The sequence below is a fragment of the Leuresthes tenuis genome, unplaced genomic scaffold, assembly GCF_036924035.1.
Source record: "Leuresthes tenuis unplaced genomic scaffold, fLeuTen1.0.hap1 SCAF_4, whole genome shotgun sequence".
In the NCBI taxonomy this organism is placed as follows: domain Eukaryota; kingdom Metazoa; phylum Chordata; class Actinopteri; order Atheriniformes; family Atherinopsidae; genus Leuresthes; species Leuresthes tenuis.
In genome coordinates this window covers 14,161,348-14,180,338 of record NW_027325358.1, presented here as the reverse complement: position 1 = coordinate 14,180,338, position 18,991 = coordinate 14,161,348, and the positions used below count along the sequence as shown (strand labels likewise).

General features: G+C 40.1%; 1 protein-coding gene across 1 annotated transcript; it reads left to right on the top strand.

The window, feature by feature from the left end:
* Positions 1 to 493: 493 nt before the first annotated feature.
* LOC140304883 (uncharacterized) lies at positions 494 to 18,280 on the top strand. The gene is made up of 13 exons (XM_072383690.1): positions 494 to 752; positions 1,199 to 1,474; positions 1,645 to 1,974; positions 7,486 to 7,737; positions 7,908 to 8,237; positions 10,185 to 10,295; positions 10,742 to 11,017; positions 11,188 to 11,517; positions 14,360 to 14,491; positions 14,679 to 14,954; positions 15,125 to 15,454; positions 16,451 to 16,696; positions 16,898 to 18,280. The coding sequence occupies exons 1-13, from the start codon at positions 680 to 682 to the stop codon at positions 17,074 to 17,076; spliced, it is 3,141 nt and encodes a 1,046-aa protein (XP_072239791.1). The 5' UTR covers positions 494 to 679; the 3' UTR covers positions 17,077 to 18,280.
* The last annotated feature ends 711 nt before the right edge of the window (positions 18,281 to 18,991 follow it).

The window sequence follows — 18,991 nt, the reverse complement described above, 5'->3', positions numbered from 1 at the left end:
CGAGGAGTCCAGTTCAGGAAGCCGTCAAGCTGAAGAAGGAGCCCTTTCAGGCTTGGTTGTTCCGGGGGTCACCTGAAGCAGCTGACAGGTGGCTAAAAGGGCTGCAGCACTGGTGCTTTCACAATATAGAGCTGGACAATATAGAGCTATTACTTGATAGTATTGTAATAGGATTAAACAATAAGAAAAATTACCATGTGAGCACAGTGTATATTTCTGAGCATTCAATGAGGAACTGGGATGTAGAAATGAAATTTTAAGACACCTTAGGAAGTGTCTGGTTGTTCCTACATATTTGCCATACGTTGCTAATCAACCCCCTGTTAAAAAGCCTGTTACATAAAAACAGAAAATACACCTCTTGTCCAAGGTGTTGGTAGTTCAGAAATGATTAAACGTGCCTTTAGCATTCACTTCTTTTCCGACAGTTTCGTTTTCAAGTCCACAGGGACAGCCTTCATACACAGTGCACCACACCTTTTCCTGACTGGACAAGAAAAAAAAACTTAAGAGAGGATATGAGGTGGGAAAACAGGCTGTGCTGCATACATTCTTCTGCTGACCCTCCAACAAAGACAAAGGAAAGCGAACTCATACAGCAGAATAGATTTCTGACCTCTTTTGGATTTGATGTTGGATCATTTTGTTTTATTTGAGGTGCACAAAACTAGCAGAGAGAATGTTTTTCCAGTTTGTTCTGTTGGTTGTTTCCTTCATGAGTTTTCTGTGCATCTGCAGTGCGTCCAGCTGTGGTAAGTTAACAGTTTCCATCTTTGTCATCAGGCTCTTTCTGCTGTAAATGACTTGTTGTTTTGTTGAACTTTTTTGTTCATAAAGCATGACCATCCTGCCACTGCTTAACGTTAGCCTCAAAATAACCTTTATAAGACACCCTGCTTCTAGTGTGAAGTTATGAAGCTGTTCTCTCTGCGTTTCCTTTGAGTCTCCGTCGTTTTCCTAATTGTCTGGACTTTCTGTAATCTTCATGTAAAGTCCCAGATTATAACAGTTATTGTTCTTACTTTGAATAAAGTACATGATCAGGATGTGTTGTTGATCATCTTGTTTTCTAGATATCAGCGACTCCTTAAGTACAAAAGTATAGTCAGCTAAATGTTGCATTAAAGAAAGATTGTGTGATAAGATTATTGTGCTGATGTGCAGAATCATAACATTTAGGCTTCTGTGTTTCTTACAGATACATGTTGTACACATGTTCCTGAATTCACTCCATCCAGACTGGTAGTGAAGTACGGTGATCAAGCCAATGCTACATGTGTAGCTTGTAAGGATGACTGCAACTTCAAATTCAGCTTGTTTAGTTTGGAAAAGCCTGTTGGAACCATTTCAAGGGACAGTGAAACCAAGCTGTCGTGGAGTGTTGACAAACTTACTGAATGGGATCCACCTCTCATTTGCTATTTTTTTGTTAATAATGTCCAATGTCTTTCCAACCTGCCTGTTACAGTCTACCGTAAGTACATTTGCTCTGAAACCAGACAGTTGCTTGCGAAGAGTTTCCGTTATTATCAGAATTTGATCTCTTCATTTGTTCAGGTACACAGCTGTCTGCAGATGTTGACAGACTCTTGCTTGGTTTCTGTGTCTTTTCTTACATCTTTGTTCTTTTTCTTGTCTTCACAGAGCCTCCACAAGAAGTGTCCATCAGCTTTGTAAATCACACTGGGCCCATGAGGGAGGGTGGCCGTTACACACTGCAGTGTGATGTGCTGAATGTTGCTCCTATCAAAGACCTCACTGTGACCTTCTACAGAGGACAGACAGCACTGGGTCACCTGCAGTCCAGCAACACAAATAAGAAACTAGTGAATGAGAGCTTCACGCTGAGCTTCAGCGCCAGTAAAGAAGACGATGGAGCAGAGTTCTGGTGTGAAGCCAAACTGGAACTGGGACCTCAAGGGCCACAGCCCCCTCCAGTGGTGAAGTCAGGAAATCTCCCTGCTACAGTTCACAGTGAGTGTGACGTCATCTAAATGTAGCCTTGAGCAAAAAATGACAAAACACAAAAGTCCCAGCTTTGGAAAAAGTCCAGATGAAAACAAGTCATCTTCATCTCTTTTGCAATCTACAGCCATACTAGAGGAAATGCATCTTATTCTTATTCACTCGACTGGGTGATGATACTCTCATGTCTCCCCTGCAAAGATGAAGCTGTGCAGCACAGTTAGTAAAATCTAACATGAACAGTGGTAACAGTGATAAACACCATGTACCACCTCAGAAAAGGTTCAGCTCACCAAGTACCACCATTATGACCGATGTTAAAAACTCTTTTCAAGCAAATTATCTGTTCAATTTCTGAGTGTAAAAAAAAAACAAAAAACAAATGCAGCTGCTAAGGTCTGATGGAAAGAAAACAGAAAGCATGTAGAGTGACATTTGAACATAAACAGATCCTGTAACTCTGAAATTAATCTAAGGAAACTGTGATAAAGTAGGAAGTTCAGTAAATTGAATTGATATTTATTATTGGGCCATAGCATAATTAGGCTAATAGCCTAAGTTAGTAGGCTCAGTGTCATAGGTTCATAAGGATAGGCTGTCAAACAAGCACCAAATGTTAACTTGTGAAACATCAATTTCAGAAGCTGTCACAAAGGGTGAAGCAGCAACAGGTCCCTCATCCTCTGATACTGTGGACTTGAGACAAGGTGGGTTTAAAATGAAAGCGCATCATTTTAGCTATTTTTACTGTAATGTGTTTAGCAACACCAAAGTCATGCTCTGTGTTTTACTGTAGCCTATGTTTGGCTATAGCCTAATTACTATAAGAGACTAAAGGCAATTCCATCCAAAGTTGAGTTGACTTTTTTGTCACATGTGTAGCAAACTCAAGTGTGGAATTTAATACAAACGTAAGACTTTAAATGACTGCAACATTCTTTTGTGGAGATGGTCAGTGTGGAAGTACCAGATGGGGGATTTCCCTAAAATTCAAGTAGACCAGTAAATGAGTAGTAGTGATTGTTTTGGTGCTTTTTCATTTAGACTTATGAACTCACATCACCTTTCTGTGTCCCCACAGGTTCAAAAATATCAAATGAAATCAGACCAGGCAGTGATGCCACCAGCATATTCAATTCACAGGTTCATAAGTTCATAATGTGTTTTATGCTTCTATTTTCTGTTCAGGTTTGATGTACAAGGCTGCTTGTGTACAGAACTATAACTCACAACTAAAGCATGTGACTCTGCAATTAAAGAGTTTATGGCCTTTTCCTAAATAGCTTTTTATGTAATGTTACCAGAAATCCTTCCTTTCTAAATCTCGCATTTGACCACTAGAGGGGATCAGTCCTGCAAGTGACAACTCATTCAACGATTTTTGCTTCTCTGAGAAACACCAAAAATGCTGCAATTATTATATGGTTAGTGTCTTTTTTGTAAGATGATTGAAATAAGAGTCTACAGAACTGAAAGAGAAATTTCAACGTGCTGATATCCACTGTGCTTTCTGACTTACTTTCCTGTGTTAATATTTCATATGAAAGTCAACAGTACCTCTGAGGCTGGAAGGAATGTCATTGTTTTCCATGTATTTGGTGGTAAAGCACATTGGAGGAAAAGCTGTAACTCAGATGTTTGTGGGGAAATAAATGTCCAACCTTTTCCAATTAATTCATTAATGTATGTACAAAATAAACTCATTTCTTCACTAGAACTGTTTTTGAGTGATTGTTAGAGCCGTTTTGAGATGACACACTTTGGAAAGTGTTATGAACACACAACAAAACATATTCATGTTATGGAGACATGTTATAGAACGAAGAATGTAGCATTGTGTATTTATGCCTTTTTTTCATTACAGTGTTTGTTAGCTCAAAGCAAAACAGAGGAAAGCAGAGATAAGACCAGCAAGAGAGAAAACATGTCGAAACCAGTTTTGCTCCCAGTCTTGTAGAAGACAAACAACCACATATTCGTTACTCACAGTGCTGTCTTGTCTGACGCGCCTGTTCAATGTTGCATGGAGGTCTGGATCAATGTCTATGAAGTGGCAGACCGGGGTGGTGGTTCCCCTTTTTAATACCTCTGTTTATCTGTTTGATAAGACTGTTTGCACACACTTTTTGCGCATACATTTTTGCACAAATACATTATATATTTATACTGCCTCCTTTCTCTGACCTGGTTTTTATTCTATATCTTTATACTTTTTATTCTTTTTTTATATTCCCTTTAGGATATTTATCCAACCGTTTTTAATCGTGGCCATATGCATCGTAATTTCATTCTGCAGTGCATTTCTGATGTTATGTTGAAAGACAATAAAAACAATCTGAATCTTAAACAAAGGGGACTGGAGAGTGTGTTCTACTACAAGGGGGATCACACTACTCCGCCTCCCCGGGAAGGTTTACTCCAGGGTGTTGGAAAGGAATCTCCGACCGACTGTCGAACCTCAAACTCACGAGGGGCAGTGTGGCTTTCCCCCAGGTCGTGGCACAGTGGACCAGATCTTTACCCTTGCAGAGTTGCTAAGGGGGTCATGGGACTTTGACCACAGTCACTTCGTCAGAAGAGAAGCTGCGCCATGAAAAAAACTCTTTTAAGTCCTTCTTTTGCCACAAGAATCCGTATCAAGCTCACAAACATGGAACGTTGTCTTATAAGTAGTAACATTTAAAATATTGATAAATGTTCTCAGAGCAGAAGATTCAGATGCAGTTCAAACACTTCTCTTGTTCAACGGCTTAGATATTTAATTAAAAAACCATATCGGAGCTATTTACTACAGATAAAACATTGATGGAGGAAAGTTTGACCTGCAAGGTTATTTGATATCTGTCGGTTTCCTCTGAACAGCTTAGAACATGTCAAACCTGCCGCTGCTGCGTGTCTGTTTTTAATGTGACTGCATCAGTTTGTACTTGTGCCATGTTGAAAGTGATTCCCATTTTCCAGAGCTAGTCGCATTTCTGTTTCTTAAAAGTACCGGGTAGGAGGTCATTTCTCGTGGCACTGGCATGTTTAGTTGGCACAAAATTAATGGAGAACAGTCCATGTGTGGAACGGGCTGGAGCGTCTCGTTTTAGGAGCTTAACAAGCTCAAAATGAGCAAGGAAGAAGTGATGTCATAGTGCCACCTGCACCTTTCAGGTAGCATCTCTGTTTTCTACAAACAGCCTATTTTTTGCTGCTGTTGTGAGGCCATTTATCATTGATGTCAGTGTGTCAAATTCAGAGGCCATCCTAGTCTCCTGCTGTTTTGTGGAGTTTTCACTAACACAAGTGAAATCGTGAAGCCTCAATAAAAGATGGTGAGCACATTTTCTCCCTCAGAAAGCAATTCAGCTCCTTCCTCTGGCACACTCCAGTCTAAAGAAATCCGCACGCCATCATTGGAGTGCTCAGGCCTCACAAAACAAACACAAAAAAAGTGAAGTCGTTCATCCAGACAGACTCCTGTTGTGTTGTTTGAGTACCTCTAAAAGGTGTTGCTTACTGCCAGCAGGTGAGCATGAACGAGGACGCCGTTTCAGATGGTTTTTGTGAAAACCTCTAAAGAAAATCTTTTCATGACATGTCATCTGTGGCTGTAGAGCTCTGGGCGCTGACCAAATCAATCCAACCATTCCCTCGTGTATGGAAGCATCTGTCAAAGCGAAACAAATGAAGAAACCAGCCATTTCTCAGTGGTACGGCATTGTTGAGCTCATTCTAGCAGACTGACCTGCTTAACCATGATGATCGGTGGGGTAAACACGCCTGGTGAATTTGAATTTGGTAAAAAGTCTTTTCTTGGTAGAAATCTAACTTTTTTATGTAAGTGAACTTGATCTACTCCATTGTTTTTGGGCAAGGCGGAGAGAAAAGTGGCTGCAAACTAAAACATACAAATACATTTAGTACTGAGTGCCCAGATAAAGGGCATGAAACCCACAGTGGGATGAGAGCAAAAATGTTTTCCCTTAAAGAGGCCAGAAGCACAGACACCTCTGTGTGATTATTTTTTCAGTGAGTTGCACCTTAAGTCTTTCTCAGCAGTTCTTTCTACATCTGCTTGTAGTCAGTCGAGCATACTTGTGAACAGTGGCTCTCAAGAGCTTGTAAATATGAGATTAATCTCAGGAAACTGTGATATAGCAGGAGGTTCAGTAATGCACTGCCCTCAGATCTGTTTCCTATTCATCTGAAGGCAAAATTTCCACTTCTTTCTCAACGAGAACTTTCAGTTTTTGTTTTTTTTGTTTTTTTTTCTCCTGCTTTTGTGTATACAGCTAACAGAGCCACACATATTGTTCACACAAGTTGAATACTGTGTGATATCTGTGTTACATGATTTATTTCAGCGCTTTGGATCTGAAAACACAGGATAAACCTTTGTTTCATTGAAACAATGTAACATTTTCATCCATTTGTGCTTCTCCAAAAGAGGCTTTGCTGCTTATATATTTATGGACAATATAGAGCTATTACTTCATAGTATTGTAATAGGATTAAACAATAAGAAAAATTGCCGTGTGAGCACAGTGTATATTTCTGAGCATTCAATGAGGAACTGAGACGAAAAAAGGAAATTTTAAGACACCTTAGGAAGTGTCTGGTTGTTCCTACATATTTGCCATACGTTGCTAAATAACCCCCTGTTAAAAAGCCTGTTACATAAAAACAGAAAATACACCTCTTGTCCAAGGTGTTGGTAGTTCAGAAATAATTAAACGTGCCTTTAGCATTCACTTCTTTCACAACAGTTTCGTTTTCAAGTCCACAGGGACAACTTTGATAAACAATGCACCACACCTGCATATTTTTAGAAAAGAAAAAAAACTTAAGAGAGGATATGAGGTGGGAAAACAGGCTGTGCTGCATACATTCTTCTGCTGACCCTCCAACAAAGGCCAAGGAAAGCGAACTCATACAGCAGAATAGATTTCTGACCTCTTTTGGATTTGATGTTGGATCATTTTGTTTTATTTGAGGTGCACAAAACTAGCAGAGAGAATGTTTTTCCAGTTTGTTCTGTTGGTTGTTTCCTTCATGAGTTTTCTGTGCATCTGCAGTGCGTCCAGCTGTGGTAAGTTAACAGTTTCCATCTTTGTCATCAGGCTCTTTCTGCTGTAAATGACTTGTTGTTTTGTTGAACTTTTTTGTTCATAAAGCATGACCATCCTGCCACTGCTTAACGTTAGCCTCAAAATAACCTTTATAAGACACCCTGCTTCTAGTGTGAAGTTATGAAGCTGTTCTCTCTGCGTTTCCTTTGAGTCTCCGTCGTTTTCCTAATTGTCTGGACTTTCTGTAATCTTCATGTAAAGTCCCAGATTATAACAGTTATTGTTCTTACTTTGAATAAAGTACATGATCAGGATGTGTTGTTGATCATCTTGTTTTCTAGATATCAGCGACTCCTTAAGTACAAAAGTATAGTCAGCTAAATGTTGCATTAAAGAAAGATTGTGTGATAAGATTATTGTGCTGATGTGCAGAATCATAACATTTAGGCTTCTGTGTTTCTTACAGATAAATCTTGTACAAAGTGTCCTGAATTCACTCCATCCAGACTGGTAGTGAAGTACGGTGATCAAGACTCTGCTTCATGTGTAGCTTGTAAGGATGACTGGAACTTCAGCTTCAGCATGTTTGGTTTAAAAAATCATGTAGGAACCTCTTCAAAGGACAAAGAAACCAAGCTGTCATGGAGTCCATACCTTGTTTGCTATTTTTCTGTTAATAATGTCCAATGTCTTTCCAACCTGCCTGTTACAGTCTACCGTAAGTACATTTGCTCTGAAACCAGACAGTTGCTTGTGAAGAGTGTCTGTTATTATCAGAATTTGATCTCTTCATTTGTTCAGGTACACAGCTGTCTGCAGATGTTGACAGACTCTTGCTTGGTTTCTGTGTCTTTTCTTACATCTTTGTTCTTTTTCTTATCTTCACAGAGCCTCCACAAGAAGTGTCCATCAGCTTTGTAAATCACACTGGGCCCATGAGGGAGGGTGGCCGTTACACACTGCAGTGTGATGTGCTGAATGTTGCTCCTATCAAAGACCTCACTGTGACCTTCTACAGAGGACAGACAGCACTGGGTCACCTGCAGTCCAGCAACACAAATGAGAAACTAGTGAATGAGAGCTTCACTCTGAGCTTCAGCGCCAGTAAAGAAGACGATGGAGCAGAGTTCTGGTGTGAAGCCAAACTGGAACTGGGACCTGAAGGGCCACAGCCCCCTCCAGTGGTGAAGTCAGGAAATCTCCCTGCTACAGTGTACAGTGAGTGTGACGTCATCTAAATGTAGCCTTGAGCAAAAAATGACAAAACACAAAAGTCCCAGCTTTGGAAAAAGTCCAGATGAAAACAAGTCATCTTCATCTCTTTTGCAATCTACAGCCATACTAGAGGAAATGCATCTTATTCTTATTCACTCGACTGGGTGATGACACTCTCATGTCTCCCCTGCAAAGATGAAGCTGTGCAGCACAGTTAGTAAAATCTAACATGAACAGTGGTAACAGTGATAAACACCATGTACCACCTCAGAAAAGGTTCAGCTCACCAAGTACCACCATTATGACCGATGTTAAAAACTCTTTTCAAGCAAATTATCTGTTCAATTTGTGAGTGTAAAACAAATCCAAAACAAATGCAGCTGCTAAGGTCTGATGGAAAGAAAACAGAAAGCATGTAGAGTGACATTTGAACATAAACAGATCCCGTAACTCTGAAATTAATCTAAGGAAACTGTGATAAAGTAGGAAGTTCAGTAAATTGAATTGATATTTATTATTGGGCCATAGCATAATTAGGCTAATAGCCTAAGTTAGTAGGCTCAGTGTCATAGGTTCATAAGGATAGGCTGTAAAACAAGCACCAAATGTTAACTTGTGAAACATCAATTTCAGAAGCTGTCACAAAGGGTGAAGCAGCAACAGGTCCCTCATCCTCTGATACTGTGGACTTGAGACAAGGTGGGTTTAAAATGAAAGCGCATCATTTTAGCTATTTTTACTGTAATGTGTTTAGCAACACCAAAGTCATGCTCTGTGTTTTACTGTAGCCTATGTTTGGCTATAGCCTAATTACTATAAGAGACTAAAGGCAATTCCATCCAAAGTTGAGTTGAGTTTTTTTTTGTCACAAATGTTTTTTTTTTTCAAAAAAGACTAGTGAGTCAAGTTTTTAGGCTACCTTTGGTGGCATTTACTGTTACAGCTTTTAATCATCCTGCAAATAAAACAAAAATTCAGTGAAGTCTTGTGTGATTAGAATATTTTTGTTGTACATTTAAGAAATTAATGTGTGGTTAGAAAACTGGTAGTGAGCCCTTGTTGTTGGATACTTTCAGCGTTGGGGGGGCTTGGGGCTGGGCACTGCTTGTACATAGGACCCAGAATTTGGTGCTACGCCCCTGAATGCACTGCCCTCAGATCTGTTTCCTCTTCATCTGAAGACAAATCTTCCACATATTTCTCAACCTGAACTTTCAGTTTTTGTTTTGTTTTGTTTTTTTTCTCCTGCTTTAGTGTATACAGCTAACAGAGACACAAATATTGTTCACACAAGTTGAATATTGTTTGAGAACTGTATTACATTATTTATTTCAGCGCTTTGGATCTGAAAACACAGGATAAACCTTTGTTTCATTGAAACAATGTAACATTTTCATCCATTTGTGCTTCTCCAAAAGAGACTTTGCTGCTTATATATTTATGGACAATATAGAGCTATTACTTCATAGTATTGTAATAGGATTAAACAATAAGAAAAATAGTCGTGTGAGCACAGTGTATATTTCTGAGCATTCAGTGAGGAACTGGGATGAAGAAATGAAATTTTAAGACACCTTAGGAAGTGTCTGGTTGTTCCTACATATTTGCCATACGTTGCTAATCAACCCCCTGTTAAAAAGCCTGTTACATAAAAACAGAAAATACACCTCTTGTCCAAGATATTGGTAGTTCAGAAATAATTAAACGTGCCTTTAGCATTCACTTCTTTTCCGACAGTTTCGTTTTCAAGTCCACAGGGACAGCCTTCATACACAGTGCACCACACCTTTTCCTGATTGGACAAGAAAAAAAAACTTAAGAGAGGATATGAGGTGGGAAAACAGGCTGTGCTGCATACATTCTTCTGCTGACCCTCCAACAAAGACAAAGGAAAGCGAACTCATACAGTAGAATAGATTTCTGACCTCTTTTGGATTTGATGTTGGATCATTTTGTTTTATTTGAGGTGCACAAAACTAGCAGAGAGAATGTTTTTCCAGTTTGTTCTGTTGGTTGTTTCCTTCATGAGTTTTCTGTGCATCTGCAGTGCGTCCAGCTGTGGTAAGTTAACAGTTTCCATCTTTGTCATCAGGCTCTTTCTGCTGTAAATGACTTGTTGTTTTGTTGAACTTTTTTGTTCATAAAGCATGACCATCCTGCCACTGCTTAACGTTAGCCTCAAAATAACCTTTATAAGACACCCTGCTTCTAGTGTGAAGTTATGAAGCTGTTCTCTCTGCGTTTCCTTTGAGTCTCCGTCGTTTTCCTAATTGTCTGGACTTTCTGTAATCTTCATGTAAAGTCCCAGATTATAACAGTTATTGTTCTTACTTTGAATAAAGTACATGATCAGGATGTGTTGTTGATCATCTTGTTTTCTAGATATCAGCGACTCCTTAAGTACAAAAGTATAGTCAGCTAAATGTTGAATTAAAGAAAGATTGTGTGATAAGATTATTGTGCTGATGTGCAGAATCATAACATTTAGGCTTCTGTGTTTCTTACAGATACATGTTGTACACATGTTCCTGAAATCACTCCATCCAGACTGGTAGTGAAGTACGGTGATCAAGCCAATGCTACATGTGTAGCTTGTAAGGATGACTGCAACTTCAGCTTCAGCTTGTTTAAGTTGGAAAATCCTGTTGGAACCATTTCAAGGGACAGTGAAACCAAGCTGTCATGGAGTGTTGACAAACTCACTGAATGGGATCCAGCTCTCATTTGCTATTTTTCTGTTAATAATGTCCAATGTCTTTCCAACCTGCCTGTTACAGTCTACCGTAAGTACATTTTCTCTGAAACCTGACAGTTGCTTGCTAAGAGTTTCTGTTATCATCAGAATTTGATCTCTTCATTTGTTCAGGTACACAGCTGTCTGCAGATGTTGACAGACTCTTGCTTGGTTTCTGTGTCTTTTCTTACATCTTTGTTCTTTTTCTTGTCTTCACAGAGCCTCCACAAGAAGTGTCCATCAGCTTTGTAAATCACACTGGGCCCATGAGGGAGGGTGGCCGTTACACACTGCAGTGTGATGTGCTGAATGTTGCTCCTATCAAAGACCTCACTGTGACCTTCTACAGAGGACAGACAGCACTGGGTCACCTGCAGTCCAGCAACACAAATAAGAAACTAGTGAATGAGAGCTTCACTCTGAGCTTCAGCGCCAGTAAAGAAGACGCTGGAGCAGAGTTCTGGTGTGAAGCCAAACTGGAACTGGGACCTGAAGGACCACAGCCCCATCCAGTGGTGAAGTCAGGAAATCTCCCTGCTACAGTTCACAGTGAGTCCCTAAAATTCAAGTAGACCAGTAAATGAGTAGTGGTGATTGTTTTGGTGCTTTTTCATAGAGACTTATGAACTCACATCACCTTTCTGTGTTCCGATAGGTTCTCAACTTCTAAGTGGCCCTATGTTTCCCCTTTTCATTTCTGTTTTTTGTTGGGGGAACTGAAAAGTCTTATTCTTCACGCAGTGCAAAGTGTTTTCTGTAGGCTAAAGATACCTCATATTTGAACGCACAGCACAGAATTTTGCATATTTCCCGAAATGTCCCACTTGAGAGAGTAATTGGTGTGGTGGTTGACACTGTGGCTTCACAACAACAATTAGTGGTTTGAGTTTCAGTTCGAGCCTCTGTGAGTAGAGTTCTCCATGTGTCTGGTTTTCCCCGAAAACTGAAGTCATTCTTTAAAAGTCCAGTTTAAGTCTGACTAAACCAATGGCTTGTTTGATTGGTTTTAACCCACGACCAATGCCACACTTAGGAGAAAAGAAAAGTGTGAAACATTCTCAACTCACAAGACCCCAGCTGAGCATAGGCGCCGATTCCGTGGGTGCTTCAGGGCCGGGGCACCGGGCTAATGACCCCTCCGCTACCTATTAACGCATTGCCTTATGATGTCAGATAAAATGCCAAAAAGGCTGGACAGCAACCTGCTGTTAAACTAGCAGCGGTTGATTTGGCCAACAAAATGGACAAATTTGTCACAAAAACACCGTCTTTCAGTGAAAACTCTACCGTGCCAACGACTGAGGACAGTAGCAGTGCAGATGTTAGGCAGAAAAAAGGTCGGACTGGAAAGATAAATACCCATGGATAAACTACGATGCTGCAAAAAACAAAGTGCTTTGTGAGGTTTGCACTGTTGGATTGTGGATTTGGAGTCTGAGGACTTGGGGGAAGACTCAGCACCTTGGTGGAAGTTGTTGAGATACTTAAATAGCTTCCCGGTGGTAAAGCGCTGTGGGTGGACGAGATTCGCCCTGAGATGCTAAGCGCACTGCCGCGATTCTCAGCTGAGTGGGAAGCAGCCGGGTTGGAAGTCAGCTTTCCCAATCCGAGAGAGACCATGGTTCTCAGCCAGAGAAAGGTGTAATGCTCTCTCCAGGTTGGGAATGAGACCTTGCTTCAGGCAGAGTTTGAGTATCTTGGTAACTTGTTCACGGGGGATGGCAGGTTGGAGTGAGAGAAAGAAAGACGGACTGAAGCTTCGTCAGCAGTGACAAATGATCATTTTCTGTGTAATCATTGCTTAGATTCATATTCAAGTCAACCCTCCGGCAACCGGAGGAATTCGTAAGAGGCCCTTCCTCATTTTGGTTCTGGCTAACAGAAGCCTCAGGAAGACCAGCATTGTTTTACTCGGTGGTCTTTACCTCACTGTGAGGGATTTTTTTTACCTCTCTGAGCTCACTTCCTGAGACCAGTGTGACTTTTATACGTTCACCAGTTACTAAGAATGATCCTGACCTCTCAAAAGTAATAGAAACACTCATAACTGGATTACATAACTGGATGTTTCATAGTCTTACCGACAGTAATCGAAGGAAGCTTTTTCAATTTTCTCTTTCTTTTTTTCATACACATATTTATAGTAAAAAATTCAAGAGATTCTAACATACGCAGTCTCTTTAAAGACGTTTTCTTTTTCTTTTTTTTTACCTTTGCCATCATGATATATCACAGATTCTGAGAACTGGATATTTTAATAACTTTCTCTTTTAAATCTAAACTATATTGCAAATAAATCTAATTAAAGAACGCTTCTTATGACAGTTAGAATTTGATGACTGTCTAAAGTGCATGACTGTTTACTCAAGCGCTGATGGTATTCTCTTGCGCAGCTCGCTCCATGTTTTTTCTCACGTGGTAGCCTTCTCCTCGTCCACTTGTGCAGGCCTGTTGCTCTTTTCCTCATACCAAGTGTCATTAAAATATCTGGGCTTCTGATAGAGTTATGGCGCCAGTGAGTATGAGCTGGAGTCGGAGGGAACTCGGATCAACAGTTTAAAATGAACTAGGCAGTGAGAGTGAAAATGATCACAACTGAAGTGGATTTAAGTGTGTGAGGAAACGAAACGGAGTCAAGGCAGGCAGCAGGGGTGACAAACAGCTTCTCAGCCATGAATGCTGATGCCGGACGCGCCTTCTCCTTTTTGCTAAGTGTGGGGGAAGTTATCTCAGATAAGAGAAGTCCACCTTTGAAGCTTCTTGATTACCCCAGCAAAATTTAGGTTGAAACGTTTTTCTCTGTCGCTAATCAAGGACAGAAATAGGCTCATTACAATTAGACAACTCTGACGTTATAAGTCACATAAGAACAGTTTTGATGTACAGATGCTCTGTACTCGATTCCTACAAAAGTATTGTTTTATTTACTTTTTTTGTTGTTTTTTTCATGAAAAATATGACAAAATAGCCAATGAAAGAGCCTCGAGCGCGTGTGTTCATTGATTAAACGTAGACCTAATGCATTTCTTTCACCTCAGAGACCTGTCTATTCATAATGAACTTTCTCTTGAAATGGCAAATTGACGAAGATGCTTTCGAGTGAGATGACGAAGCTCAGCGGGACAGGCCCAGATGAATGGTGACGGCTCACTCCGGTCATGAGGGAGCCACTCATGACCTGCAGACAGCCCCGGGATTCCCCAAAAGCAGTAATGGTTCCACTTTCAAAATCCTTCCCGTTTCTGTTTTGCTTTAGCGGCAGTAACGACGCTGTTTGAGTCACGCGTTGTGCCTCTCAGCTTTCCTTCTCTTTTGCGTAAATCATGGGAAAGGGGAGTCGACCATTTTGACCGCATTTCGGATCAGTTCGAGCCACTCTCTGTCCAACCTTGAGTTCGGCGACTTGTAACCTGCAGACACTCTGTACACCCACGAAACAAACGGGAGGAGATGTTTCTCTTTCACACATTTTTGGTGTTCTTCTTGCTCAATTCTCTGCCCGATTCCCAGGTGTCAGGCTTTGGTGAGTTTTCCGCATTCGAGATTAAAATAGTTTTTATTTTCTTTGTTGGTAGACCAAAGAGACAGTTACTGTTAATGTTAACCATCTCATAGACTAGTCGTTTAGTTCAGATTTGTGGCGTGTTCATACCTTCAAAATCAAACAAAACCATACAAAATCTTTACAATAATTACCGTGTTTCTTACAGATAATTCTTGTACACATGTTCCTGAATTCACTCCATCCAGACTGGTAGTGAAGTACGGTGATCAAGCCAATGCTACATGTGTAGCTTGTAAGGATGACTGCAACTTCAAATTCAGCTTGTTTAGTTTGGAAAAGCCTGTTGGAACCATTTCAAGGGACAGTGAAACCAAGCTGTCATGGAGTGTTGACAAACTCACTGAATGGGATCCAGCTCTCATTTGCTATTTTTTTGTTAATGATGTCCAATGTCTTTCCAACCTGCCTGTTACAGTCTACCGTAAGTACATTTGCTCTGAAACCAGACAGTTGCTTGCGAAGAGTTTCCGTTATTATCAGAATTTGATCTCTTCATTTGTTCAGGTACACAGCTGTCTGTAGATGTTGACAGACTCTTGCTTGGTTTCTGTGTCTTTTCTTACATCTTTGTTCTTTTTCTTATCTTCACAGAGCCTCCACAAGAAGTGTCCATCAACTTTGTAAATCACACTGGGCCCATGAGGGAGGGTGGCCGTTACACACTGCAGTGTGATGTGCTGAATGTTGCTCCTATCAAAGACCTCACTGTGACCTTCTACAGAGGACAGACAGCACTGGGTCACCTGCAGTCCAGTAACATAAATAAGAAACTAGTGAATGAAAGCTTCACTCTGAGCTACAACGCCAGTAAAGAAGATGATGGAGCAGAGTTCTGGTGTGAAGCCAAACTGGAACTGGGACCTGAAGGACCACAGCCCCATCCAGTGGTGAAGTCAGGAAATCTCCCTGCTACAGTTCACTGTGAGTCTGATGAAAAACAAATAATACAGCTATTCACATTTTTCTATCATTTTGGAATTCTCACTTTATTAGTATTTTGATTTGCTCAAATTTATATTTTTATATTGGCAATGAGCCCTTGGCTTCCAGCGACAAATCCACAGAGAATTATTTCCCAAATCTGCTGTTTTCTTCAGCGTCCAACAACTTAACTGTTTTGGTTCTTCCTCTTAGTGGTCATCAGTAAAATCTCCTGCTATAGTAGACCGCTACGTTTGGTGAGAAAGCTTGTAGAACGCTGAGTACATGATATACTTATCGCCAAACAGCAGAGAGACAGAACAAGCATCGAGCTGCCAGAGACAGAGAAGGTTTTTTTGATTAAAAATAAAACAGATATTCCCCTCAGAAGCTAGTGAAAATCAAAAGTTGGAGGTGGTCTGAAACATGATAATTGTCTAAATTAATATTGTTATTGTGGTTGAAACAGAAATGACAAAAAGTCAGTTACTTCTTGTTTGAGTAAAGAAAAATAGAAATGATTATTAATATACATAGAAATATGCCTGTTAAAGCAAGCATCCATCCATTTTGTTTACCTGTTTATCTAATTCAGGGTTTCAAGGTGGGGGGGGCTGGAGCCTATCCCAGCTGTCATTGGGAAAGAGGCAGGGTACACATTGAGGAGGTCGTCAGTCCATCACAGAGCCACATTATTAGGGCCTAATTAGAATCACCTCTACCTAACATGTTTGATCGTGGGAGAGAACACACAAACCCTGTTTTGTTCAATTAAGTGGCTCATGTGGGGAAAATGGTCTTCTGAAATGTGAAGGAGTAGAAATAAATGGTTGCTGGAAGTGAAAGTGAAGTACAGTGGACTGTCAGTGTGACGCCAGTTGGGTACTTTCCACCTTACAGTGTGTTTATCCCTGAGTAATATTCAAAAAGTCCCAAATTGTTTCCATCTGGGTCAACTAACATGTTTTATTTGATCCTCCCTGAACCAACACATAGATGGGCCTGTGCTGGATGGATCGGGAAACCGAGAAAGAACCATCAAAGAGGGAGAAACTTTGCAACTGAACTGCTCGGCTGTGGGAAACCCCGAACCTTCATACACCTGGATCCTCCCTTTCAGTGGCAAACCCTACAATGACAGTGTTCTCACTGTTGGGTCTGTAGGTCTTGAGCATAAGGGGGAGTATATATGCAAAGTCAACAACAGCATAAAGGAAATCCCAGTGACATTTAACATCCAAGGTGAGTTTTGTAGTGTTCACTTCTGTGTTCTGATTGTTTTTGGGAAGAGAGTCACAGAAAAAAACCAGCAGTATTTCTGCCAGTATTGCAGCAGGTAGTTAAGAAATAAGTCTAACCCACACGAAACCAAGAAGGAAGTTCATGGAGACTGTTTTGCTATTTTGTGTTGTCTGACATGTGTTATTCTCTTCTTCTCTGCAGTCGAGCCCAAACCAAGCATAATCATTTTAATCGTTCTTATAGTCGCGGCTACTTTCGTCTTCTCAATCCTACTCCTGATTGGATACTTCCTCTGCTACAGACCGAACCGAATGGGACAGTACAACCTTAAGGATGTTTTCCGTTATCCCATGCAGCACATTGCGGTGCCCATGAAGTAAACCTGCATGGACATGAATGGACAATCTTGAGCTGAGGCTTTGACTTGATGCAGAAAAAAACAGTTGCAGTATTTCCAGTTTGAGTCTGGCTGATGGTTTCCCATCATCTCTTCACCAAAACTAAGCATATGAAATGATAAGTATGCTCTAAATACCGAATGGAGCAAATCCTGTCCTCGCATATGATTCAGTTTCTTGTTCCCTCAGTCTCTAAATTACAACACTTACATGTCGTACATAGTCTCACTTTATGCTCGAGGCCATAATATAAAACAGATTTCAACAGCTTTTATTGTTAATTTTACAATTTACTGAGTTAAGGAGACAAATGTACTATAACAAAGAGTGAATTACATATGCAGACTGAAATAAACAATGTCTGTAGTAGTTTACTGTGGAAATATTTAGGAAATATTTCCAGCTACTGGCAGCAGAACTGTGTGTGTGAGACTCACTTATCACAGTGACAGAAGACTGAGGTCACATTATAACAGACATCATGGAGTTTTAGGTTTTTTCATTTGAAATACCCCTAGTTTGTCTCAGTTTGTTAGTTAAAGTGACTTTTATTGTTCTGTGTTTGTATATCTTGCACTCGTGCTTTCACTAAAATGTTGGTATGTTGGTTACAGTGTAATGTTCTTAGAAATTATTATATTATTATATAAAAAAAATCATTTTTCCATAATGTTTTCTAGAAATCACTGGCGTTTTATATATTATGTGTAACTGCATGTGGAGCTGTACATTGTGACCGTTAAAAATGAAGAGTTCATTTAGCATTTTCCTCAGGGAAATCGTAACAAAGTGTCATCTCTTCAGTGATATTAGTGCCTTAACTTGAAGAGGAGCTGTTGTAGATATATGGAGATGCCTATAAATATATATTTTTCTTTTTTTTTTTTTCTTTTACTGCCTCAACAATGTTTCTAAAGGGAGCTTTTTAGGTGTATTTGCATATGTTAGAACTGGACAGTGTTGGGATGTACTCTGACAATCTCACTGAAATTCACTGCTGCCTGTGAAACCACTGAAAGAAACCCACAACTAGAAGCTGAGCAACGGTTGTCATGTGCTCATAATTGCTGTGCACATATACATGTTGTATATTATGGTGCAAACTCAGTGCTTGTGAAAGAGCGGAACAAAGCTTGTGATAACTTTTAAATGATGACCTTGCAAGCTAAGATGTATCTTTATAATATATCTTTAACAACCGAAATAAATAACAACTTGAAAAACAACTGTGGAATAGGTCAAGACCAGATAGTCAGCAATTTTTCCTGAAAATCTCTGATTTTTAAAGGGTTGTAAACTGGCTTATAGAATTGGTAAATGTACATTTCCTGTGTGTGTGAGATTCCCTGTTGCTATTGCTTCTTCAGCACTTTTTCTTTGGTTTCGTTTGTTTAAGTCTGAGTCTTTTACAAGAAACTGCACTTCAGAGCTTGTGTGGGGTGGGCTGAGTGAATACAGTTCCAGAAATCTGTTACAGCTCCTCTTTCTCCCTTTTACTCCCCCGCATGGAGCGAAACGCACCAGGAAAAGTAAGGGTGTCCTGTTATCTTAACACTGCATAGCTTCTGCTTTCGGGAAATGTGTGGCTGGGGTTTTTACAATCTTTCTTTTTGTTGGGAAAGGCTGCTTCTGTCCACTGTTCAAATGAGACTTCAGTTTATGCATATCACTTGCAATCTACGCATCATTAGTTCTGCTCTCTACAGACCAACTACTATGTCACGTTTGTTTGTAATCGCCCCTGTGTTGTTGCTAAGTTAAAACAGGATAATTGCCTCTGTTTTGGAGTGGTTATAAAGTTTTGGTACCCTATACAAATCAACTATAGTTTATCTCTTTAAAGTCAAGAGGATTAGTGACACGGTTTAAGATAAGTCTAATATTTTTCTCAGTTCTT

Bases quoted from the DNA above. Each gene is read 5' to 3' on its own strand.
- LOC140304883 (XM_072383690.1), top strand. From the start codon at position 680: ATGTTTTTCCAGTTTGTTCTGTTGGTTGTTTCCTTCATGAGTTTTCTG. The intron at 1,475-1,644 runs GTAAGTACATTT...TTGTCTTCACAG, and splicing joins CCTGCCTGTTACAGTCTACC to AGCCTCCACAAGAAGTGTCC. The intron at 8,238-10,184 runs GTGAGTGTGACG...GATGTTGGATCA, and splicing joins TCTCCCTGCTACAGTGTACA to TTTTGTTTTATTTGAGGTGC.